The sequence below is a fragment of the Pelodiscus sinensis genome, chromosome 13 (genome assembly GCF_052426305.1).
Source record: "Pelodiscus sinensis isolate ZL-2025 chromosome 13, ASM5242630v1, whole genome shotgun sequence".
NCBI lineage: Eukaryota > Metazoa > Chordata > Testudines > Trionychidae > Pelodiscus > Pelodiscus sinensis.
In genome coordinates, this window is record NC_143064.1 from 34,368,369 (window position 1) to 34,395,815 (window position 27,447).

Here is a 27,447-nt window from a genome sequence, read left to right on the forward strand (position 1 = left end):
ACTGTTACTGTTAACAGCTGTTTAACAAATCTAGGAAAAGATTTTGAATCGTCTCTTACTGTGACGGCTTCACAATGTCCAAGTTCATCTACTTACCTTTTATTGTGTTACTGTCGAGTGTTTTGCTGACTGAACAGGCTTCAGAACGTAAGAAATACTTGGGTTTGTTTGCAGTGCAGAAAAATTATGTTTTAAAGTAAAGTCCTTTTTACCTATTCAAACTTTGTCCCGAAGGTCAACATTTTTCTCTTGTGGTAGATAGAAAAGATGTTGAAATGGGGAAAAGCAAAGATGCTTTTATAATAACTAACAATGTGGATATGCTATTATTAGACATTCTATGCTTTTTTAATTCTTTAATGCCAAGATGATGATAATCTATTTAAAAAAGTAGGTATGTGAGACATAAGACTACCTAACAATATGCCTACCATAACCCTTTTGTTGGTAAAACTTTTGTCAATCCTGAGTGTGAAAAAACCACACCCGACTGACAAAAAATTCACCAATAGAAGAACTGGCACAAACAATGCTATGTTGGCAGGAGATGCTGTCTCACTGAAATAACTACTGCCGCTCGTTAGGGTTGGTTTTATTAAGCTGGTGGGAGAGTGGCTACCCAGGAGATCTTACAGCGGCAGCAGTACATCTGTGTCACTGTAAGGTCTGTAATGTAGAAATAGCCTTACTCCACTTTGCTTGCTGTTTCTCTGCTTGTTTACAAAATGTACAGTTAGGTGCATTACAATTGAGCTGTTGTTTTTCCTGTGAATCAGATCATTTTAACTTGACCAATCTTATTTATAAAGTTTACTAAGAATGAGCAACTAAGTGATGTGTGCATTTTAGAGTTCCTTTAATGTGTAGAGTGTTGGAAAGAAACGCTTTAACAGGCAATTTTTTTAATTAAAATAATTATTTCCATTCATTATTGGTACAAAATGTTAATGAGTTGCTTCCTAAAGAGCAAGTGGTATAAAGCAGCTACAGTTTTTAGTTTCCTGGTAAAGACAGCTGTGATCTAAGCTTCTTTTACCCTTAAAGGAAGCAATGGCGTACCCATGCTATTTAATTATCCTGCCTCTCAAAAGGAAGTTACTATTTTAGTTAGGTACAGATCTTGTACTTAAGGGAATGATGTTGATCCGAGTCCTACAAGATGCTCAATACTATGATACCTAATCCAGCAAATTGCTTAAGCATATATTTGATTGTAAAGGGAATCCAGCCACATCTATCTACATGCTAATGGAATTGAAATCAGTTTGGTTTGGTTTGTTTTGTTTTGTTTAACTCCCTTAATATGTTCTCATGGAATCTCTAAAACACAATCTTTCTTTCGTTGTTGTTCTTTGTTGTTCTCTAGCAGTTGCTTCTATTTGTGCTCTGTCAGCTAATATAAGTTTGCTGTAGAAACAGATTAAATCTTCTACTTGTCATTTAAATGCTCCCAAATTAGATCTTTGGTAATAAATTTCTGGTCTGATGGAAGACTTGTACTTTGATGAGGGACCCTCCCTTTTTGCCTCTCCCCATGATATCTTATATCCCTCTATCTTAATTTCCTCTTTATTCTCCTAAAGCAATGAGATAAATGTTTTTATTGCCTCCCTGGAGTCTAGAATCTCAGAGTTTGTCTTCACTACAAGTCTTAGTTAGTCTGCAAAAACATCATCCTGTGGCACCTTAAAGACAAGGTATGTCCACACTGCTACACTGTTGCAGAATACTTCTGGTATCCCAAAATAGCTATTCCATGTCTTTGAAACATACCCATTATTTCAAAATATAATAGGTTTGCTATTCTGACATCCCTGTAAACCTTGTTCCACAAGGATTAAGGGTCGTTTCGGAAGAGCAATTTATTTCAAAATTTGGTGCACTCTGTAGATTGTGGAGTACTACCCTACCCTAGTAGTAGCCATGGAGATGAGTCTTCCGAGTGGCCTAGTAATGCTGCATGAAATACAGCCAAACTGAGCATCAGGGCTGGAAAGCTCAGATAAAAAGGTGCTGCAGAATAGAGTCAGTTGCTGCTGGGATCCCAGGGAATAGGGACTGTGTCCCTGGAAGCTGAGGGATCCAAGCACCATGGAGAGAGCAGCTTCTAGCAGGCACCAGGAACGTGTGAGAGGGACTGAGCAGCTGAGTGCTCTGAGGCAAGGGCAAAGAAGGTGCTGAGGGAATGGGGAAGTTGCCCATGGAAATATAGTAGCATTGACAGATGTTACAGAACAGCAGCAGGAGGCTGCTATTCAGTGGTACAATGAGATGGGGGCAGGAGGGACAGTTGCCCCCGGGTGCTACGCTAAGGGAGAGGCGCCAATTTAGCTGCTGGGACACTTGCTCCATGCAGACAAGCCGCTGAGGCAGGGCTGGGAGGCGGGAGCAGGCACTTCAAAGGCCTGCCCAGGAGCCTAGTGCCCCTGGCTCGGGAGCCACTGCTGCCCCTGCTGTGCAGTTAAGCTCAGTTTTTCCTTTGGCCCCCTGGGCGAGTAACACCCTCACTACGTCACTGCTGCAATTTGCAGGTCTCTGGGCTGGAGCCCAGAATAGTAGGTGGGCCTCGGTCCTTCCCCACTCACCATGGGGGAATTGGCTAGACTGTTGGATAGAGATACCTCCTCTCCCCTCCAGAAGGGACAAATACTGAAGGAAACCTGGATGATGAAATAGTCAGAAAGCTATTCAAAAAGAGGAGCCATGGGCTGGAACAGAAACAAAGTGCCAGGCTGTAGACAATGGACCTGGGGATAAGTCTATGGCTAATCTCCAGAATGACCAAGAGGAGGCACCAGTGTGGCAATGGGGTTGACTCCATGTGGCACCATTACTTCTGCAATCTTTTGCATACACGAAGTAGCCAGTCTCATTGTGACATCACTTCCTGCCATTGGCTTTATACTTAGATGTATTTAGTATGCTATTGTAATTTAGTATTTAGTATGCTAAAAGTATTCTGAAATAAAGGGAAAAATCTGATCCTCTGACAGATTTTGCAGGCCTCATGATTTCTGGTGTCTAACAAGGTTTAAATCATCATGTTGAGATAAATTTAAATATGGCAATTCTCAGCTATTAAATCATAATGCCTACCTATGACGGGTATGATTTCCTGACAAGTGGAGAATGAATGAGAAGGTAGGGTACAGATTCAGAATAAAATAACTTGTGGAGGTAAGACTTCCTGTTTCAAAGGAGGAAATAATGAGACTTCAAAGTGATTCCACACTGTCAAATAGTAATTTTTATTCACTGGGAGGGAAGATTTTTACATTAAAGCTTATTTCATTTAAATTCTTAATTCCTGATGCAAATATACAGCATGCTAATCTGCATTACCTTACATTTGAAGTGTTGGTTGTGTTTTGTCTTTTAATTTACAGCCAATTGCGCTGGCATTGCTGACTTTGATAATTGCTTGGATAATACAGAAGGCTTCTGCCCAAATGATGTTGCTTGCGGATGTAAAGACAGCAAACCTTATTGCAAGTAAGTATTTTGGTTGTATTATGTTAATGAGGCATCTACAATATATTATTGTTATAAAGTAAATGATGACCCTGTAATGTGATCCATGAAGGTGAACCCCTGTCTTCTTTTGGATCAGATTCAGGTTCTAACATTGCTATTAATATTGGTAATCCATAAACTTTATATATGCCATTATAATTCTCAGTTTTCTTTTGCTAATAATTGTCTCAAATATATTTTGTTTTATGTCAATCCAAAGGAGAATTTTTTTCAAGCTTGAGCCAGAATATATGATGCTTTTTTTTTCTTAGTGAGTATTAAAAAACAGCACCTGGCAGGAAAAGTGTGGCCTCAGCTCCAGTGAGATCCAGGGCAGATCCAATTGTGGGGGGAATGGCTTCTCCCATGGAGTCACCATGTTACCCTCCACTCTGCTAGGTTATGTCCCTGGTTCTGGAGCAGGAAGGCTGGGGGTGCCTGGCTCTGGGGGAGGGGTGGGGCAATGGGTTAGAGCAGGGAGGATTGGGGGTGCCTGGTTCTGGAGGGAGGGGTGGGTTAGAGAAGGGGGGGGTGGGTAGTGGTTGGTTCTGGGTTAGAGCAAGGAACTGGGTGTTAGAACTTCTGGCTTCTTTCCTTTCCTGTAGGTGGGCAGCGGGTCTGTTGGTTAGATTTGGGGATTCCAGCCTCAGCTCTGTAAAGACTGGGAGCTGGTGCTTGGTGAGGCGGGCAAGGGAAAGGAAGGGATTCAGGGAAGCAGGATTCCTGGGTTCCTTTTCTAGCCATGCCACTTCTCCCCTTGGTGCCTTTAACTTCATGCCCCAGGATGGGCCCCAGCCAGCAGCCTCCCTGGCCCCCCACTCTCTCCTCCTGGTTCCGCAGCAGCCCGGGCATGTGGTGTCCCCTCGCACCATAAGAGCCAGTGGGGGCAGCAGCAGCCCCAGCAGCAGCAAGGCGGTGGCCAGAGCCCCAAGCTTGGTGTGTGTGGCAACGAGTTTGCCGGCTCCCAAGCCCGGCCTCCTGTGCAAATGGAGCAGCCACCGCCACAGCAGCACTGACAGGCACCAGGTGTCCTCTCTTTTGAAAGTTCAAATATGGTCACCTTAACACTGGACCTTGGGCTACAAAAGATATAACATCACTCACCTTGTCTCTCTAATGGCTTGCGACCAACATGGCTGCAACAACACTGCATCTAATATACTATATGGTGAAAAATGATATTTATAATGAAAAATACAGATGTACTTTAAAAAGTATGGATAAGCAAAGCATTCTCAGTGGAGGGAATCCAACTATGGAACAAACTTCCAGATGCATTAGGCAAATTCAGAGGCTGACTCTCATTAGAAAATGCTGCAAAATCTTCACAACCACAAGCAGAACAGTCATTACACTGACACAGTTCCTACTGAAAAAAAATGCAAGTAGCAAATAAAACCCTGCAAGAAAAAAGCTTTAAAAATAAAAGTAAATTAATTTTAAAAATTGTAAAAAGCCGCCCTACCCCAAGCAGCGTTTTTACCCTGAGAAGGCAGACGAGCCAAAGACTCCATAAAGACCACTAGGGACTTTGCTGTTACAATTGATTGTACATGGAAAGTACACAGATCTGACAGTGATAGCGATATGAAATTTAAGATAGGTAATGCTTCATAAAAGTTATGGATCTCTGGATTCCTGATGACCTTTACTCAATAATGGAATAAAATGTTTTCTTTTTCTGAATTACTGAAAATTTTATTTTAATTAGAGGAATGTTCCTTTAAGAAACACTATTTTTTTTTATTGTCAGATGCCCTTACTACCGAGGTCTCTGGGGAGATTACTGGTACATGGGTCACAAATGTGAACAACTCTGGAATACTTTGGACTTGATTTTAGTAACTGTACTTCCTGCAGTAGCATTGGCTTTCCTGGTTGGTGTAATTATACAGTGTGTTTACTACTGTAAAAACAAGTCAAATAAAAGCGATAAAAGATCTAGGTAAGTATTATGTAAAAATACATAATTTCACATAATTAAATGTTTTTTCTGATCACAGAAATTAATCTAGAAATAATTAACTCCTTATTTCCTGCATACATTGAATGACTTCAGTAGAGGAGCCTAATTTTTTACAAATCAACTAAAAAGATCAGTGTGGAAGAGTTATCCAAACTTTGTGTGAAGTGTAAAGCCAAAAAAAAAAAATCCTGGCAATTGAATTTTATTTGCAGCCTCTAGTAATTTAAATTAATTGTGATTAATCGCAAGATTTTTTTAATTGCAATTAATCACATTTTAATCGCTTTGTTATTGATGGAATACTATTTATTGAACTATTTTTGGATGTTTTCTACATTTTCAAAAATATTGATTTAAATTACAATTACAATACAGAATACAAAATGTACAATGCTCACTTTCTATTATTTTATTACAAATATTTGCACTGTAAGAAAAAGGATCGTTTTTTAGTTCTCTTCACCCAAGTACTGTAGTGCAATCTCTGTATCATGAAAGCCCAACTTACAAATGTGGAATATTTTTAAATAACTGTACTCAAAAATAAAATAATGTAAAACTTAAGAGCCTATAAATCCACTCAGTCCTACTTCTTGTTTAGTCAAACACTAAGACAAACAAGTTTATGTTTATGGGAGATAATGCCTGCTTCTTATTTGCGATAACACCTCCAAAAGAGTAAAGGCAGTTGAATGACACTAGTGTAGCTGGTATTGCAAAGTATTTACCTTCCAGATATGCTAAATATTTGTATACCTCTTCAAACGTTGACCACTATTCCAGAGGACATGTTTCCATGCTGATGACAGGTTCTGCTTGATAACAATCAAAAGTAGTGGAAATACACATTCATTTTCATCATCTGAGTCATATGCCACCAATAGAAGTTTGATTTTCTTTTTTGATGCTTTGGGTTGTATAGTTTCTTCATCTGTGTGTTGCTTTTTAAAGATAGTTGACAACATATCATCCTTCTCAGATTTTGGAAGGAACTTCATATTCCTAAATTTTAGGTTGATGGCTGTAGCTATATTTAGAAATCTATTCTCATTTTTAGGTGATGTTGTAAATAAGAAGCAATTGGCTGATCAAGAAGTAGGACTGAGAGGACTTGTAGCTAGAGGCTGTGTCTACACTGCACCCCTTTTCTGGAAAAGGGATGCAGATGAGACAAGTCGGAATTGCAAATGAAGCGGGGGATTTAAATATCCCCCGCTTCATTTGTATAAACATGGCTGCCGCTTTTTTTCGGCTCGGGGCTTTGCCGGAAAAAAGCGCCAGTCTAGACGGGGATCTTTCGGAAAATAAAACCTTTTCTGAAAGGTCCCTTATTCCTGATTTTAAGAGGTGTACCGGTAGTTCGGAATAGGAATCCTAGTCCGAACTACCTAGTTCGAACCCCGTGTAGCCGCGCTGCACGGGGTTCGAACCAGCAGGGTTTTAAAAATGGCGGCTCCCCGCTTATGCAAATGAAGCCCGGGAAATTCAAATCCCGGGCTTCATTTGCAAGTGCGGTATGCCTACATTACCCTCCTAGTTCGAACTAGGAGGGTAGTGTAGACATACCCATAGTTACCTCAAGTTTAGCAAGGCCTTCATTTCCCTCCCCCAGAGGGACTCTATTTTTGCCCTTTTCCAGTCTTTTGGAATCTTGCCCGACTTCCATTACTTTTCAAAGATGATAGCTAATGGCTCAGATACCTCCTCTATCAGCTCCTTGAATATTCTGGGATGCATTTCATCAGGGCCTACTAACTTTTCTAAGTAATTTTTACTTGTTCTTTTCCTATTTTAACTTCTAAACATAACCCATTTTTCACTAGCATTCACTATATTAGGCATTCAGTCACCACCAACCTTCTTGGTGAAAACCGAAACAAAGAAGTCATTAAGAACTATTTCCAAATTTTCTTTTATTGTTTCTTCCTGTTCATTGAGCGATCAGCCAGCCCTATCTTGGGTCTTTCTCTTGTTTCTCATATACTTGTAGAATGTTTTCTTGTTACCCTTTGTGTCTCTAGCGAGATTGAACTCGTTTTGTGCTTTCATCTTTCTAATTTTGCCCCTACATACTTTGTTAAATGCTTATTGTCATCCTTTGTATTTTGACCTATCTTCCACTTTTTACACCACTCCTTTTTTATTTTTAGATAATTTAAGATCTCGTGGTTAAGCCAAAGTAGCCTCATGCCATATTCCCTGTCTTTCCTATGCAATGGAATAGTTTGCTCTTGGGCACTTAATAATATCTCTTTGAAAAACTGCCAACTGTCTTCAATTGTTTTTTTCTTTTAGTCTTGCTTTCCATAGGATCTCACCTACTAGCTCTTGAGTTTTCTAAAGTCTGCCTTCCTAAAATTCATTGTCTTTATTTTGCTTTTCGCACTTCTACCATTCCTTAGAATTATGAATGCTAAGATTTCATGATAGTGATAGAAATGTAGCCGTGTTAGTCTGGTGTAGCTGAAACAAAATACAGGACTATGTAGCACTTTAAAGGCTAACAAGATGGTTTATTAGATGATGAGCTTTCGTGGGCCAGACCCACTTCCTCAGATCAAATAGTGGAAGAAAATAGTCACAACCATATATACCAAAGGGTACAATTTAAAAAAATGAACACATATGAAAAGGACAAATCACATTTCAGAACAGAAGAGTGATGCAGGGGGAGGGCGGAAAGGAAGGTGAATGCCTGTGAGTTAATGATATTAGAGGTGGGGAAGGGTAGATGTCTGTGAGTTAATGGTATTAGAGTTGATAATTGGGGAAGCTATCTTTGTAATGGGTAAGGTAGTTGGGGGTAGTTGGGGTCTTTGTTCAGCCCCCTGCGGAGAGTGTTGAATTTTAGCATGAATGCCAGTTCAGAGGATTCCCTTTCATCCTGCTTCAGAAGACTTTCAAATCTGCACTTGAAAGGGAATCCTCTGAACTGGCATTCATGCTAAAATTTGACACTCTCCACAGGGGGCTGAACAAAGACCCCAACTACCCCCAACTACCTTACCCATTACAAAGATAGCTTCCCCAATTATCACCTCTAATACCATTAACTCACAGGCATTCACCTTCCTTCTCCCCTCCCCCCCCCCCCCCCCGCATCACCCTTCTGTTCTGAAATGTGATTTGTCCTTTTCATATGTGTTCATTTTTTTAAATTGTATCCTTTGGTATATATGGTTGTGACTATTTTCTTCCACTATTTGATCTGAGGAAGTGGGTCTGGCCCACGAAAGCTCATCATCTAATAAACCATCTTGTTAGTCTTTAAAGTGCTACATAGTCCAAGATTTCATGATCACTTTCATATATAAATATGCATCTGAGGATTGTAACAAAGAGTCAGTGTTCTTAGTTCATATTGTACTGGTATACAAATGAGGAAGGGGGCCTACGTTTCATCATAAACAACATGTTCATGAACATACATCACATCATGCTTTGTTTTTAACTTCAGGAAACAGGCAAGACAAAGAGAACTTGAGTCACAGCAGAATCCTGTGTTTGTTCCTGAGGTGGCTGATAACTCGAGATATGTTTCTCATCCACAATTGTCTCAGGTAAAAGTGAAATATTCGCCACCTACGTTGTGTGACATCCTCCCACTTCAAGTGGAAATCAGATGTGTTTTCAATGTAATGGTGAATAGTACTTATATGCTTTATAGGCCAGCATGTTAAACAATCAAGGATTAAAATCTCAGTTTGTCTTCATTCACCCAGTGCTTGATATTGCCTTGCATCCAATCAGTGCAGATGAGAGGAGGAAATAAGCCAGTATTAAAAGAACAGTGAATACAGGCAAGTGTGTATGGTATGTGTGAACACAGTGCTTGTGAAAAGCAGCTTTGGAGTCTGATGTTCTCAGCTCATTTATGAAACAGGTACTGCGTGGACATCAGTCGTGCTGCTTTCCATACTATGCTCTGCCAGTATACCCCAAAGATGACCTCTAACTAGAGTCAACTCAGGTTGCTAAATGGTCTGCTTTCCAATTCACTTTACTTTTTTGTTTTCCTAACAAACACGAAGATATTTGTATGCTGTGTTGCCATCGTGTTGGTCCCAGTATTTCCATCAAAGGGCATATGGCACACACCTGCGTTGTCATTACAACACATGCAAAGTAAAATTGTTTACCTGCAAATTTAAAAAAACATGTTATATTTTGCATTTACAAAATAGATAGGTTCACAGATTTGATGGGTACATTTAAGGAAACCTTGCAAGGATTTGTTCCATATCATTTCTCTTGAAATATGTATCTAGAGACAACAGCTCAAGCTCTATGGTCATTTTTTTTGTTGTAATGAAGATATATCAGGGCAGATTCTCAGCTGATGTATTCAGCATTAACTGCTTTGAAATTGATGAAGCTATATTAATGTATACTTGCTGAGGATATGGCCCATAGTAAAATAATGCCTTAAAATTTGATACAGTATATTTGGACTAAAGCTGTACATAAGCTATGAATGTAAGCATTTTCTTCCAATTGCATTTTGTTTGCTTTTCGATGTATTCTAGGTGAAGGGCTCAGCTCTGTGTAACACAGCAATAGTGTAGCCCTTCTTTCTCCTGCCATGTATATTGTGAGACATCTCATCTACAGACACTTCTTTGGAGTGCGTTAGTGATTTTGACTAGCCAGCAGAATATGGTGATGCATAATGTAATTTTCAGTTTCTTTGTACTTCATTCTCCAGATGAGCAATCAAGCATATGATAGGACATATGTACCTACAGACTAAGAAGATTTTAAATCACAATTCATAATATAAAATGTAATTAAAATATGCAGCATGTCACTAAATTAGTACTGAGGCTGGAATACTTTAAACAACTGCTTCCAGTTTCATGATTTTATCTTTGGAAATCCTAAATGAGTCAAATCCTAAATTCACATTGAAGTGAATGTGCAGCAACTTCTTTCTTCATTGGCTAAACTGTACTGAAGCCCAGAAATAACATAAAACTGGCCCAAGGTCAAACTATCAGTCAGTGATGGAGCCAGAAAAGAGCTCTGTCTTCATTCTGAGATATCTCCTTTCAGGATAGTATCTAAATATTTATATGTCATTCACCATCATTGTGTCAAAACACCTCAAAATCATGTTTAATGAACTTTAACTCCCACCTCAGTCACAGATGTTCTTTGTGGTCTTGAGATACTCTCTTAATCTATCCTATTTGATGTGAAGTTTATGAAGGTAAACTCTTGTGTGTGTCAGTCTATAATGCCCTGCTCACTAGCCCATTCTTACTATGCCAATTTCCTGTTCCTGACTCACAACTCTGTTTTCTGAACAGACATGTATTTTGAGTAACAGGGATCACCACTTGTATTGGCCAGTGCCATAAAGAAGAGATGTCTATATAAACTTTAAGGCTGTGTCTAGACTGGCCAGTTTTTCCGGTCTACACTGGCAGCTTGAATTTCCGCAAAAGCACTGACTTCCTACTGTAAGAAATCAGTGCTTTTTGCGGAAATACTATGCTGCTCCCATTCGGGCAAAAGTCCCTTTTGTGCAAAACTTTTGCGCAAAAGGGCCAGTGTATACAGCTGAGATTTGTTTTGCGCAAGAAAGCCCTGATCGCGAAAATGGTGATCGGGGCTTTTTTGCGCAAAAGCGCGTCTAGATTGGCCACGGACGCTTTTCCACAAAAAGTGCTTTTTTTGCCAATCTAGACGCTCTTTTCCGAAAATGCTTTTAACGGAAAACTTTTCCATTAAAAGCATTTGCGGAAAATCATGCCAGTCTAGATGTAGCCTAATTGTATGAGATAAGGGAAATATGACTCCTCAAAGAAATAGGAAATCATTCTAATTTCCCTAGTCTCCATTTCTTTTACTTTGACCTGTGCATGCAAGTAATGTCATTTACAAACAGCAAATCGGATTTCCTGAGAAATGAAAGCAGATATCTGCTATGATAAATACATTGGTAAAATATTTTAAATAAAAAATCGTTTATCTTATCACTTAATAGAAGTATATGTGATACAGTTTTAGTTTCACCAGTAGATGGTGGTGGTTAATTTTTTATAGATATTGTTGAATTTGGTACTACCTTTATTTTTTCTTGCTGAAGTAATAAACAACTGAAAAGTATAAGTGATACAAATTAGGGGTACATTTCTGCAGCCCTTACTCACATGTGCAGTCCGAATAAAGATGGATACTCATGTAAGAGCTACGGGTATGTCTACACTACCCCGCTAGTTCGAACTAGCGGGGTAATGTATGCATACTGCACTTGCTAATGAAGCCCGGGATTTGAATTTCCCGGGCTTCATTAGCATAAGCGGGGAGCCGCCATTTTTAAATCCCTGCTGCTTCGAACCCCGTGCAGCGCGGCTACACGGGGCTCAAACTAGGTAGTTCGGACTAGGTTCCTATTCCGAACTACCGTTACTCCTTGTGAATGGCCCTGTGAGTGGCAGAATGGTCCACCACTCCCTCGGCGGGGAATCTAGCTGAAACGTGCCGAGGATCTCTGGGTGGGAGAGGCTGCTCCAGCACCTTCCCTGCTTCCTTTTTTGCTGAATGAAAATGCCACTCTATTTTGTCATTCTCATTTTAGGAGAGGATCTCTCTGCAAAACAAAAATATATGCATATAAAACTTCCAACTTGTCTACAGTTACTTGCACATATTAGACTTCTATCTAACATTCTCTTCCTTCTCTCACCTAAAATATTTGGTGAAAAAGATAAACAATTTTTAAAAAACTGTTTAAATGACCCTTGCTATCGGAGTCAATTTGTTTGTTGTATTTGTCTTTCATTTATATTGGGAGTATATTGGGAGTAAGTGATAACTGTGGAGTTTCACTGCTATAATATTAGTGGGAGAAGAGCATCATGTCCATTGAGCTCCATATTCTTTATGTTAAATTTACACCTATTATAATATGAAAGTATTTATAGTGGCAAGGGTGATTATACTATCCTCACAACAAATACACCAAAATGGAGTTTATAATTGGTAAATAAATTGATAAATCTATACAAGTGTAAACACTAACATTTTAAAATCAGATGCTAGCAAGCTGTGTTGATGAGTTACTTTCGTGAATATAATGCAATTTTCTTGCTGGGTAAAGCCTTCACTTCTTATCTTTCTTATACAGGATAACTGGACCACAGATAATATTAAAATGCCAAAAGCTCAACTGAAAAACCAAAGTTTTGTCCAACCAGGTGAAGTAGGAAGCTCCAGGTATGCTGTTGGATCTTCTTTCCTCGTTTTCTCTCCAGACTTGGTCTTTGGCTTAAAATCACTATATGATTTTATCAATGGTGTAGCAACTGCCATCAAATCATTAGTCCATCTTGTCCAAGGGTATGCAATAATGTTTGATGGGAGGCCACTCCAAGATTTTGGAACATTGTCAAGGGCTGCACTCTTCCATGATATTAATAGAGGAGGTACAGGATCTGGGATGGAGGTTGAGTGCAGAAGGAAGCTTGGGGTAAGGGATTGGGATGCAGGAGGGTGTGTAGGGTCTGGGAGGGAGTTTGGATGAAGGAGGCCGTTAAGACATAGGCCACAGGACTGGGGTGCAGGAGGAGGTACAGGGGTTTTGGCTGTGGATTGGGATGTAGGGTGTGATGGCATGAGCTACATCACACCCGTGCTGACCTCACTATATTACCCAACGACTGTCAGGAGCCCCTTTTAAGGTCCGCAGTGGTCCCCTGTTTATTGACATAGATCGCTACACATTCCTGGCTCAATACATCTTGCCCGGTAAGATCGGCCAAGCCCAATACCTCCCCAATACCTCCCCAATACCTCGGCACGAGCCCAATACCTCCCCCTAATGCAACACGCAATGAGGGAAGGGGAACCTGGGCCCGCCCTCACTCCAGGTCCTGACCCAGGGCCCTAAAGGTGGGGAAATCCCTCCCCGGGTTGGTTGGTGGGGCATTACCCTTAAACGCACCAACCCTCAGGTGTCCACTCAGCCCTACCCTGGGTCTCTTCCTTCCCCCATGCCCTCATGAGGCACTGCTCATCTGCCCATCTGACAGTTTAGCTTTCCTCTCCCCTTCTTCCTCAGCCTCTCTCCCTGTAATATCCCGCCTCCCACACACCTTCATCCTTGCACCTGTGTCCACTGTGGGCGTGCCCGCTGACGCGGGAGCATCCCTGCTACCCAACAGGCCCCATCCACTCCTAGGGCCACTGCCGTTCCTTCCCGCTGGTGCTGAGGTGTTCTGCACGTGTGCCGCTGGAGGGATACTCCCCTGCAGCCCCTTCCTCCTCCACAAGAGGAAGCCGTCCTCTTTCTGGGCCGGTGCAGTGCCTGGCGCCCACTTCTTCTGCTGCCTCTCCCTTTGGAGCTAAAGTAGCAGCCTCTCCCTGCAGCTTCCAGAAGTTTGCCTCTGCCATTGTGCCTCCCGCTATAGACCCCCCCCAACGCCATGGGTGCTTCAGGACTAAAGCATCCATGGAAAAAAAATTAGCTTTCACAATCAGCTAGCTCTTCCCCTCTTTGTTTTCCAACTGTTAGCAGCCTCACCAACCAACTCCTCTCCCTTCTTCCCTCATCCAGCAGGAGGAATGGGGATGTAGAGGAGGGAAAAGGCAGGGCAAGGGTGATGACTTAAGGGAAGGTGTGAAGTGGGGGCAGGGCCTGGGGTGAAGCAGGGGAGGGAAGAGGCAGGATGGACATGGGGATTTTGGGAAAAGGGTCAGGTGGGGGCAGGGTCTTGGGCAGAGCACTGAGTTGAACACCACAGGGGCCCAGAGGAAGCCAGCGCCTATGTCTCCCACTCTCGGTAGGCACCAGTCATCTCTCACAGAAGCCCCTATGCTACCAGCCCGCCACAGGGCACAAGCTCCAAGCTTCCCTACCTATCGCAGTCTGGTAGGTTAAGAAGGGGAGATCAGGAGGTTTCTGTGAGCAGCACTTTAACTGTAAAAGAGTTACAGCTCAGTTTGGCCACCCCGATATATATTATGGTAGTAGTATCCACAGGCCAAAATTGAAATTGGAGCCTCATTGTGATAGGTACCACATAATGATGGTCTCTGCTCCAAAGAGTTTACGTCAAAGGGAACTACTTACATCCATAAATGTACTTATATACTTATGTGTTGGCAGGAATGGGGCCTAAGAATAAAATGAAATGCTAAAAATAAAAAAGGTTATGGTGATTGCTTTAATTCAATACACACAAATGTTGATATAGACACAGAAAATATGTTTAAATTCTTTTCATTTTATTCTGATAGCTATATACCACATCAGCCATCAGGAAGACCAGTGCCAACAGCAGATAGTTATTTTGGCTTCCAATCTCATCAGCATAACCAGAACAGTCATTTTCCTGATGTGGATTATGAAGAGAATGGCCCCACTCCAGTTCTACCTGGGAGGCAATTTCCTGTATGTATAAACTATCTTAAGCACACATAAAAGGTGTCTTATACAATCTACTGACACTTGAGAACAAGGTGTCAGACATTTTATGTGGCTAGTCTTGCATTCATTTGAAAAATGTTCTCTGTGTTAAAGGCTTACATCTCTAACTTCTGGGTTTTATCTTGGAAATCTCATACCGCTGTTCAATTTTGGCTATATTGTGCAAGCTTCATTTTAAGACATTCATCCTTGTGTGAATCTTCTACATATAGGTAAATTTCACCTATTGATGAAGTCAGTGGGACTATTCATCATATGAGAAGTAGGTAATAAAGTGAGTAATGATTGAACAATCCAGCCTTCTGATAGGGAATCTAGAAGACTAAAAGCAATGAAGCAATATTCATCTGCTGCTATGGAAACGATTAACATTCTACACTAATTCCATGTTGCTGATACTCTAAAATGAGGGGGATTTTTAAAATTGATTGTGAAACACAAATGCCTAACAAGCTATGTGCACCTGATTCACCAATGAGTCATAATTATTCTGAGTCAGCATAATTTATTGATTTGGTTGGAGTTACACCATTATAAAACTGGATTCATGTAGTGACATTGATTCCAGAGTCACGCTGAAATCTGATAGTGAGGTACAAACCTAAAACGGGTTCTGTAGACGTAAAGCTTTTAGTATAACTATGGTACATGGACCAACTTCCACACTGATTTATTATTTACTGTTTAACTAAATTTCCCTTGAAGAGTCAAATGTATACGTTCGCTTTCACTTTCTATACTAAAATGTTGAGTTGTTATGCATCTGTTAAACAGCTAACAAGAACAAGTGCAGAACAAGGGTAAGCGCAGAATCCTGCACTTGGGATGGAAGAATCCCAAGCACTGTTACAGGCTGGGGACTAACTGGCTAAACAGAAGTTCAGCAGGAAAGGACCTGGGGGTTACAGTGGATGAGAAGCTGGATATGAGTCACCAGTGTGCCCTTGTAGCCAAGAAGGCTAATAGTATATTAGAGTGCATTAGAAGGAGCATTTCCAGCAGAACTAGAGAAGTTATTATTTCCCTTTATTCAGCATTGGTTAGGCCACCTCTGAAGTATTGTGTCCAGTTCTGGGCTCCCCACTATACAAAGGATGTGGATGCATTGGAGAGGGTCCAGCAGAGGGCAACCAAAATGATTAGGGGGCTGGAGCACATGACCTGCGAGGAGAGGTTGAGGGATTTGGGCTTATTTAATCTGCAGAAGAGAAGAGTGAGGGGGGACTTGATAGCAGCCTTCAACTTCCTGAAGGGAGGTTCCAAAGAGGATGGAGAGAGGCTGTTCTCAGTAGTGATGGATGGCAGAACAAGGAGCAATGGTCTCAAGTTGCAATGGGGGGAGGGGGGTCTAGGTTGGATATTAGGAAAAACTATTTCCCTAGGAGGGTTGTGAAGTACTTGAATGGGTTATCTAGGGAGGTGGTGGAATCTAGGGAGGTTTTTAAGTCTCAGCTTGACAAGTCCTGGCTGGGATGATTTAGATGGAGTTGGTCCTGCTTTGGGCAGGGGCAGACTGTCCCTGTGGGATACCGGGAATTTCCCGGTCGGCTGTCATATCCACCTGTGATGGGCCGCTGTTGTCCCGCACTCCGAGCAGTTCTGTGTCCCCTCTGTATGCGGCGCATGGAACCTGATCCGCCGCTTGTGCTGCATTCCGGATGTGATGCAGGGAAAGGGGGCGGGGCTTCTGGGACACGCAGGGGTGATGTCATGGCGAGGGCCGTTTCCAGGCCTATTTTGATTGCCAGTCCACTCCTGGGCAGGGGGCTAGATTTGATGACCTACTGAGGTCTCTTCCAGCCCTAGGATTCTATGATTCTATGATAACAATAGTGCTGCTAATATTTAATGCTTACATAGCACCTCCCATCCAAGGATTTCAGAGTGCTTTACAAACAGTAACACAAAAGCTTCATGGCATGCTTGAGAAGCTAGCTATTGTACATACTCTAAAAAAGTAAACTAAGGCACGGAGAAATTTAAATCTTTTTTCCAATACACAGAAAGCCATTTGTAGAACTGAGTAAACCATAATTCATGCTCCCTTGCTCTAACTACTAAATCATTTATGAATGATTACTTAAAGCAATATAAGGATTTCAGGTGCTTCAGCAATAAATAATCTAACTAGCACCCACTGCCTGCCCTGTGGCTGTCTGGCTAAGTAGTATAGTGAAGTGATTTGTTTGTACAAACAATTTAGGGTCTTTCCATATGGAAGATACTACGCAAGTAAAACAGACATAGCTCTTCATAATAGAGTCAACCAAAAAAATAGACCTCTGAAAATCTACAGGTATCCACTTTATATTCGCAGGTACAGTAGACTTCTGATAATCCGGAACCTATGGGACCTAGGTGGTGCTGGATTATCAAATATGCTGGACTATCAGGAGGTACTATAAACTGGTTATATATATACTGTATACATTATATACTGTATATAAAGTGTTCTTAACCCTTTTTATTGTACTTACTGTATACAGTATACTGTAATGTTTTGGTTTTTTTAAACCTTTTTTACCCTTTTTGCTCAGTTCAGCTGCTGCCACTGTTACCTTGTGACTCATTTTTTGCTGAAGCTCACTCACTAGGCTCTTGCCATTTTGATGCCGGACTATCAGGAGTGCCGACTATTGGATGCCGGACTATTGGGCTACGTCTACACTGGCCCCTTTTCCGGAAGGGGCATGTAAATTTCACTAGTCGTCGTAGGGAAATCCGTGGGGGATTTAAATATCCCCCACGACATTTAAATAAAAATGTCCGCCGCTTTTTTCCGGCTTTTAAAAAAGCCGGAAAAGAGCGTCTAGACTGGCCCCGATCCTCCGGAAAAAGTGCCCTTTTCCGGAGGGTCTTATTCCTACTTTGAAGGAAGACGTAGCCTTGGAGTTTTACTGTATATAGCTCGCTTTTGTGGATACAGATGCAGATGTGGATACAAATTTTGTATCTAGAGCACGGCAAATTTGCAGACGTCTGCTTTATTTCTGTGGGTATCCACATCAATATATGTGAATGCAGACATCCACGGATCAATTTTGCTACTGCAAATGTGGATACCAATTTTTTATCCACACAGAGCTCTACAAAAAAGAACAGAATCAGAAGGGGAAGAGTTTAAGGATTCTAAAAAACTTATTACAAAAAAAAGAATAATAAAACATTCAGAAAACCTCAGATAGCTAATCATTTTTCACTAAACATTCCACATATTCATAATGTAGGTATAATTTATGTTTGAACCTCTGAGTGGCATTGTTAAATCTGACAGAAATCCCAACAAGGATGAGGCCTTTAGAGTAGGTACAAAGTAGAATTAATAACATAAAAGGGAGCTGGGTTGCCACCAACCAAAAGTGTTCCCATCTGATCATCAAGGACATCAGAGATTTGTTTTGCTATATTATGAAATTTGTTATCATCAGTGCAAAAAAAAGGGGGGGGGGAGTCTGAAAGCTAACTCGGCCAATTAGAATGCTGAGGTTTTCTTTCATTTATGCCATGTCTTTGTTAAACGGAAGCTTGACGCTGCCTCAATCGATCTTCCAGAGTTTAATTTAGTGCTCTGTTGGTAGCCAGCACTCCTGCTTCTGTAAGGGAAGCCAATGCGAGTATTTGGTCCTGTCGACCTCCTGCTATGGCAGTGGTGGGGAACCTAAGGCCTGGGTGCTGAATGCAGCCCCTGGCTTGCCTGGATCCAGCCCCCGCACTCTACCCCCGCACAGGCCTGGAGCACACAATCTACTAGATTGGGTTCCCCTTGTTTTGGTGTATGAAAGGAATGTGAGGAGTATGTCAGTGAGGTTTGGGAGTTTTTTGTTTTGTTTTATTTTATTTTGTTTTTACTTCTCATTTGTGTGTAGCCCAACTGATTTTTCTGTGGGTCAGTGGCCCACGACCCAAAAAGGTTTCCACACCCCATGCTGTGGGGACAGCGGGGAAACTCAAAAAAAGGTACATTGACTCTAGCTATGTAATTAATGTAGCTGGAGTTCCGTATCTTGATTTGACCTTCCCCTTTAGTGTAGACCTGGCCTTAGGCATAAGTTTCATGTAATTCCTATATAGAATCTGTTTTATAGATACAAAAATGTTTCAGACATTCCATAAAGTCAATTTTTTCATAAATCTGTATTCCTATGTAAGTATTGTCTGCAATTTGTTGTTCAAAAGTTGATTGCAAAAGGGGGAAATGGTAGAAGAATGAAAAATAAGTTGCCTTTCCTCTAGAGTTTAAACCATATTTTAAAACAGTTCTTGCTAGCTGAGTGCTGAACTAATTTACCTAACCCTGACTGGGGAAGTAGGATCTATTCTATATCATGGTTTTGTGAAACCATGTTGCATATGTTATCAAAGTTATCAAGTGAAATTGTGGCACTTTGAAAGAGATTGGTTTCTCCTGGACTTTTGAATAGATGGCTTAGGAAATGTCCAACAATTACAAAATTCACAGCTGTGAAAAACATGTTCTGGACCATGAAATCTGGTCCTTTCTATACTTTTACCCTAAAGTATATAGATTTCACAGGGGAAACCAGCATTTCTCAAACTGAAGATCCCAACACAAAAGGAACTTGGAGTACGTCTACACTGCATCCCTAGTTCGGACTAAGGATTCAAATGGAGACGACAGAAGTAGTTAATGAAGCGGGGATTTAAATATCCCGTGCTTCATTAACATGATCTCGCCGGCACGCTAGTTCAAATCTCAGCTGATTCGAACCAGGAAGTGCGTGCCGGGACGCGTTAGTTCAGACTAAAGCCCTTAGTCCGAACTAACGTTACTCCTCAAAAACGAGGAGTAACATTAGTTCGGATAAGGGCTTTAGTCCGAACTAACGCATCCCGGCGTGCACTTCCTGGTTCGAATGAGCTGTGATTTGAACTAGCGCACCAGCGAGATCATGTTAATGAAGCGCGGGAATATTTAAATCCCCGCTTCATTAACTACTTCGGTCGTCTCCATTTGCATCCCTAGTCCGAACTAGGGATGCAGTGTAGATGTACCCTTGGAGTGGGGGAGGGGTGCAAGCTTATTGTAGGGGGACTGTGATATTGTCACCCTTCCTTCTCTGCTGTCTTCAGAGTTGGGGAGATCAAAAAATGGTAACTGCAGTCCAGGTGCCTAACTATGATAGCAGATCAGAGGGAGAGTAGCAGCTGCTGACTGACATACCAACTCTGAAGGTAGCAGCACAGAAGTAAGGGTGGCAATTCTGTTCTATGCCATCCTTACTTCTATGCTGCTGCTGGTGGGGGCGCTACCTTCAGAGCTGGGCTCCCAGCTAGCAGCTACTGCCCTCTGACCATCCAGCTCTGAAGATAGTGACATCAGCAGCAGCAATTCAGAAGTTAGGGAGACAGTACTATGACCTCCCTACAATAACCTTGTGACCCACACATTAGTCCCTTTTGGGTCGTAAGAACGGCCATACTGGGTCAGACCAAAGATCCATCCAGCCCAGTATCCTGTCTGCTGACAGTGGCCAATACCAGTTGCCCCAGAGGGAGGGATCACAACAGGTATTCCTCATGTGATCCCTCTGCTGTCACCCACCTCCAGAGAAACAGAGACTAGGGACACCATTACTACCCATCCTGGCTAATAGCCATTGATGGACCTAACCTCTATGAATCTATCTAGCTCTTATTTAAACCCTATTACAGTCCTAGTCTTTACCACATCCTCTGGCAAGGAATTTCACAGGTTGACTGTGCACTGAATGAAGAAAAACTTCCTGTTGTTTGTTTTAAACCTGCTGCCTATTAATTTCATTAGGTGACCCCTAGTTCTTTTATTGTGGGAATAAGTAAATAACTTTTCCTTATTCACTTTCTCCTCACCAATCATGATTTTATAGACCTCTATCGTATCCCCCCTATGTTTCCTCTTTTCTAAGATGAAAAATCCAAGTCTTTTTAATCTCTCTTTATATGGGACCCATTCCAAACCCCTAATCACTTTTGTTGCCCCTCTCTGAACCTTTTCCAATGCCAATATATCTTTTTTGAGATGAGGCAACCACATCTATATGCAGTATTCAAGATGTGGGCGTACCATGGTTTTATATAGAGGTACAGTAAGACTCCAATAGTCCGGCATCCAATAGTCCGGCACTCCTGATAGTCCGGCATCAAAATGGCAAGAGTCTAGTGAGTGAGCTTTGGCAAAAAATGAGTCACAAGGTAACAACAGCAGCAGCTGAACTGAGCAAAAAGGGTAAAAAAGGCTTAAAAAAACTAAAACCTTACAGTATACTGTATACTGTATGTACAATAAGGGCTAGGAACACTTTATATACAGTATATAATGTATACAGTATATATATAAACAGCTTATAAGTACCTCCTGATAGTCCGGCATATCTGATAATCCGGCACCACCTAGGTCCCATAGATTCCAGATTATTGGAAGTCTACAGTAATAAGATATTTTCTGTCTTATTCTCTATCCCTTTTTAAATGACTCCAAACATTCTATTTCAGAGGTGGCCAACCTGAGGCTCATGAGGAAAAAAATTGTGGCTCCTGACGGATCTGGGATGGAACCCGGAACCGCTCATGTCAGCCACTCTCACAGCTGGGCCACTATGAGCCGCATGAGTGCTCACGGCCCGTGCCGTTCCGCTCACAGCCCCCAGCGCACTGCGTCATATTCTGCACGTGCAGGCCGGGTCACACACAGCGTCCCAGTTTGCACATTCTAGCAGTTGGCCACTGAGCACAGGCAGCAGCTTTGGGACCAGGGCATAAGGTTGGGGGGGGGGGGAGATGCCTGGCTCTGAATAATAGGAGGGACATCACGGGGGGGGGGGGGAGAGGTGTGCATGGTGTCTCAGATGCGATGCAGTGGCTCTGGCTATGGGACCCAAGCATAAGGTTGGTGGGGGGGAGGGGATTGGGTTACAGCAGGGAGGGGCGGTGCTGGCCTTCTGGGGAAGGGAAGGGGAATTGGGTTGCGCATGGTGTTCCGGCTGCATTCATACTCAAAGCCAGCTGCTCAGCACTCGTGCCCCAGCACCTGGAGGGAGACGCGTGGCTGTAGCAGCGTGGCTGTGGCTCCGGGACCCAAGAATTAGGTTAGAGCGAGGGGAGGGGGATTTGGTTGGTGTGTGTGTGTGTGCCTGGCTTTGGGGAAGGGGAGGAGAGAGGAATTGGGTTGGGGTGTGTGTGTGTGCCTGGCTTTGGGGAAGGGGAGGAGAGAGGAATTGGGTAGGTGTGTGTGTGTGCCTGGCTTTGGGGAAGGGGAGGAGAGAGGAATTGGGTTGGGGTGTGTGTGTGTGCCTGGCTTTGGGGAAGGGGAGGAGAGAGGAATTGGGTTGGGGTGTGTGTGTGTGTGTGTGCCTGGCTTTGGGAAAGGGGAGGAGAGAGGAATTGGGTTGGGGTGTGTGTGTGTGCCTGGCTTTGGGGAAGGGGAGGAGAGAGGAATTGGGTTGGTGTGTGTGTGTGCCTGGCTTTGGGGAAGGGGAGGAGAGAGGAATTGGGTTGGGGTGTGTGTGTGTGCCTGGCTTTGGGGAAGGGGAGGAGAGAGGAATTGGGTTGGGGTGTGTGTGTGTGTGTGTGTGTGTGTGTGTGTGTGTGCCCGGCTTTGGGAAAGGGGAGAAGAGAGGAATTGGGTTGGGGTGTGTGTGCCTGGCTCTGGGGAGAAGGGGATTGGATGGGGGGGGTTGCGTCTGGCTTTGGAAAAGGGGAGAGGGACTGGATTAGAGCAGGCTGCTCTTCCCCTCCCCTAAACAGCTGGCATGCTTCCTGACATGCCAGATCGGTCGCACCAGCGGGGACTTTCCCCATGCTTCCTGCTGGCCCAGGGGAGTGGGGAAGGGAGTAGGAATCCTGGGACAGCATGCCAGCTCTACCTGAGAAGTTGGAGCAGGAATGCAGTCCTGGCACTCCTACACACACACACTCTGCACAGGCAGGCAGCACGGGGGAAGGCGGAGTGACAGACCGGGCATTTCAGGAAGCGCACCAGCTGTTTAGGGGAGGGGAAGAGCAGTCCACGTGCTTCCTGAGACCTGGGATCCCCAGGTACTGGCCCCAGCTGTCTCTGTCCCCTCCCCCTAGCCAGACCCCACCCCCCATGAGTACCCTGCCCCAGCACCCTGTCCGCTACCCCCACCAGCATAGTTGGGGCCACATTAGTGAGTCTTGGTGGGTTTTAGAGCGGGTTTTTTTTGCATCTCGCTTGTGTGGCCCAACTGACTTTTCTGTGGGTCAGTGACCCCTAACTTAAAACAGGTTCCCCGCCCCTCTTATAAATAAAGACAACGCTGAAACATTTTGTGTTTGGCGTATTTTATTTAAAAATGAAGCCTGGCCAACAAGACCCCAGTTGGCGCCAAGTCCCCATCTGGCCGCAGCATCATAACACTCCTGCACCCCCCTCAGACTCTAAATCTGAGCCTATCATACACTAGAACCCCCTGTCCTGAGCCTCTCACATCCCCAAACTCCTGCATCCCCAATCCCCAGTCTTCTGCCACAACACTCCTGCACCATCCACACACTGCAAATCTGTGTCCTGTGCCCATCATACTCCCAGCCTCCCTGCCTTGAGCTGCTCATGCACCCCAGCCCAAACTACTGCACTCTCACAGCCACAAGCCTACGGCTTGCTCAGCACCCCAACCCTCTACCTGACCCCAACGTTCTCCAGCCTGGAGCCCCCTCCCTGAGCCAGCATCCTCTTCTCTACTTCCTCCTGCACCAGGGCTGGCCCAAGCCCGCACGGCCCCATCCGTGGGGCGCAGGCCCGACCTCCCAGGGTGTGCGGGTCCGCCCCCGAGGCGCACGGTGCATGTGCTGCCCAGCCTGGACTGGCCAGCGCTGCTGGCGCGCGCGCCGGGCTGTGCAGGGCCCGCAGCCGTGGGGGGAAGGGCGCTGCTGGCTGGTGCTGCGGGGCCAGCGCTGCAGGAGCCGGGCACATGGCTCCTGATGGCAGCTGTAAGGGACACCACGCGCCCCTTACAGCTGCCATCAGGCGCCCCTCATTGGTTGGCACCCTGGGCAGCTGTCTGGTTCGCCCATGCCTCCGTCCGGCCCTGTCCTGCACCCAAATTCCCTCCTAGAGCTTGCACCTCTCACCCCTTCCCAATGCTTTTTTTGTGAACCACAATAGCAGTGGAGACAGCGTGAAGAGCACCTATTTTCCCCCAGTGCGGCATTTTGTTTTGGTTTTTTGCTCAAAAACTTTTCCCCAGGTCTTCACGGCCCTGTCCTTTTTTGGTGGGAGGAGGGGGGTTTTGCTCAACAACTTTGCCCTGGCTCTTCATGTTGTCTCCACTACGATTGTGGCTCTTCATCTGGAACGGGTTGGCCACCCCTGTTCTATTTGCTTTTTTGATTGCTTTTTGAACCTCTTTGCAGTCTGCTTTGGTCTTACACGACTCTTACAATTACAAGGGTCAGGACTCTTACAATTACACCACCATGAAATTTCAAATTTAAATATTTGAAACCATGAAATTCATGAATTTTAAAATCCTATGACCATGAAATTGACCAAAATGGATCATGAATTTGGTAGGTTTTTACCAATAACCTGTTGTAGCAGAATATAATCTAACATTCCATGCTTTTGAAGAGCTCCAGAAAGACACTTAAAAGGAAGAAATCCAACCACTGTCAGACAAATGCTTTCTTCTTTCCCCAAGTATTGAATTTCCTCTCTAAGGGTGTGTCTAGACTACACGGCTCCGTCGACAGAGCCATGTAAAGTAGTTTACTCGACATAGTCAATGAAGCGGGGATTGAAATAATTCCCTATTCATTAAAATAATGAAGAGGAGATCTGGCACAGTGCAGCAGTCTAGATGTGGCGCAGTCGACAAAGGCTTCCCTTGTCAACCGCGCTGCGTCTAGACTGCCGCGCTGTGTTGGATCAGCTGATTGTCGGCACAGCATGGCGGCAATTTTTATTTTAATGAAGCAGGGATTATTTAAATCGCCTCTTCATTGAATATGTCAAGTAAACTACTTTACATGGCTCCGTCGACGGAGCCGTGTAGTCTAGACACACCCTAAGATTACACTGGCCCAAAGTCAACAACAGGCAAAATTCAGTCTCAGACTAATTACAGATTTAAGGCACAATATCTCAGAGCTTTGAAAGGATAGAAAGGGTGTCATATACCATTGGAAAAGGCAGTTTTTAGCTTTCCAATGGGATGCACCCATGGGTGGTCGGTGAAGGGTGGCACGCTTCCCCAGTGTCCCCGTAGCATGGGAAGGGCAAGTGGCAGTGACCCCAGCCTCCTAGGCCCTTGAGCACAAGAAGGGCAGGCGCTGGGGGCAGCAATACCACTCTCCCCTCCCCCCGCCCCGAATGCCTTCAGTAGGCTTTCTGAGGGCAGAGTGTAGGCAGGGCCAGATGGGCAGTTTGGGAAGGCTGTGCCTTCCTCCTCCTATTATACCGGATACACATGGACACACTACACTTATTTCAATTCCTGAAATTTTCCAGGATATCTAAATATTAGTTCTTAATTTTATAATATTTGCACAGAATACATAGTAGCATAATTAAGTAACATTTTTGATGCTTTAAAAATTGGATTTTGTCTCTTTCCCTTCCGTCTGTCTGTATAGCAGGACTCGTAGTACCGAAGGAAACCTTTTTCATTTATTATTCTTTAAAACATTTCTAAAAATAGTTAATAATACATGATGTAGTTTGCAAGTTTTAATCGACACCTCTTTTTTTTTGGGAGGGGGATAACCTACTAGTGACCTCTACAGTGATAAATAATACGGCTGTCCTAATTCATACTGATAAGCCCTTTATATTATACTATACATCTATTAGCTATAACATGGATTGAACTCCAGTGCACACAAAATCCAAATCTTTTGTAATTTATATCAAAATTATCTCCAGACAACTCTGGATGGTGTTCACAAATACAGAAACTACTACTTAAAATGTACTTAGTGAAACTTAATTTGACACATAAATATAAACAGCCTGTTTTAAGAGGGGAAACAGTAAGAAATGTTATATTAAATTGCCTTTATTTACATTTCCACTTATGTCTCTTTACAGAAATCTGGCATACCAGAATTTTCTAGATTTGACAGGTTTCAGAGTGTTGCTCAACCAATGGCCAATCCAAACTCAGGAAGACCAGGAAGACCTTATGAAATTGGACGCTTGCAGAAATATATATAACTACAAGAAAGCTTTATAAGAAAGGGAACAAATATGGAATATTACTCATTGTAAAACAAAATTCAGGTTGTTTCTGAAAATTCAGGTTCTTCTTTTGTTTCCTATCTGATTGAAATAGTCCTAACTTTGTTTCTGAAGACTTGCGTGCACAGATGGAAATCTAAGTAGAGCCCAAACTGTTGCATATCTGTCAAAACATCAAGATTTTTTTATGCTCACTAAATGAATTTTGTGCATGCATGACGGGAAAGGTTACACACTTCCCTCCTACAGAATAACTCATAAGAAAGAAAAAGATGCTTCTAGGTTAACACAAAAATCCATGAGAAATCCAACATTCTTTCTCCGAGAGGACGATCTAGAGTCGCATGAAGGAGAGAGGAATCGTGGTGACCAATCAGCCCAATGTTCCACAAGAAATACTGTTTCTAGTTAAGGGAGATTGGGGAAGAGAGATGGTGGTTTGCATCTGAGTGTTGCTTTTCATCCCTCTGTCTTCTTTGTGGAGTTTCTTCCACCGCCATGGTGTCATAAATAAAGCCTTGTGCAGATACAAAATTTGTATCCGCATCTGTATCCCTAAAAATTAGCTATGGGTTTCCACATTGACATCTGCAGATGTAGATACTCATGGATATAAAGTGGATATCTGCAAATTTGCAGGATTCTAGATACAAAATTTCTATCCACATCCATATCCACAAAAATGAGCTGCAGATATCTGCATTCACAGATGCAGATATCAGCGGAAATAAAGCGGATAGCCACAGATTTGCACGGCTCTAATCATAAGGCATATTTCTACTCCCCTACATGGGACTGAAGACATGGAACAGAAGTTAATGCTATTGAGAGGAACATTAAGTCCCATAAGGTTTTGTTTTCTGAAATTACACAAGTTCCTTGTGACAATGTGTCATGTAAAATGGTTGCTCCCATACTCTGACTTCTTCACATTTCTCATTTCCTTAAAGCACAAGAATTTACAGAAACCTAATTACAAATTGGGATTGTAAACTAAATCTTTAATGTTGTACATACTGACTACTTACAGAATTAGAAGGCTAAAATCTATTAATACAATGCAAACCCAGTGACTTCAGTTAGTTTTGCATGAGTGTAGAGAAGCAAATTTAGCTAGAGATTCCAGTAAATGCAAGAATTAAGTTCAACAAAATTCTGTATAAACTTCCCCTTTGTTCCTTTTTATGGATCCACTATCTTCTCCTGATCTGTAGCACTGGACAGATATTTCTATAATCTAACCACTAGTTTAATCTCAGGGCAATATTCTTCTGTCTGCTAACATGAAACTGCTAATTTCAGAAACCTGGGCAGAGTTTCCCTGTACTCAAAATGATG

At 42.9% G+C, this 27,447-nt stretch overlaps 1 protein-coding gene across 1 annotated transcript; it reads left to right on the forward strand.

The window, feature by feature from the left end:
• LOC102458339 (uncharacterized) lies at window positions 1-27,447 on the forward strand. The gene is made up of 7 exons (XM_025180808.3): window positions 1-147; window positions 3,387-3,492; window positions 5,267-5,458; window positions 8,937-9,039; window positions 12,612-12,700; window positions 14,723-14,876; window positions 25,960-27,447. The coding sequence occupies exons 1-7, from the start codon at window positions 75-77 to the stop codon at window positions 26,083-26,085; spliced, it is 843 nt and encodes a 280-aa protein (XP_025036593.1). The 5' UTR covers window positions 1-74; the 3' UTR covers window positions 26,086-27,447.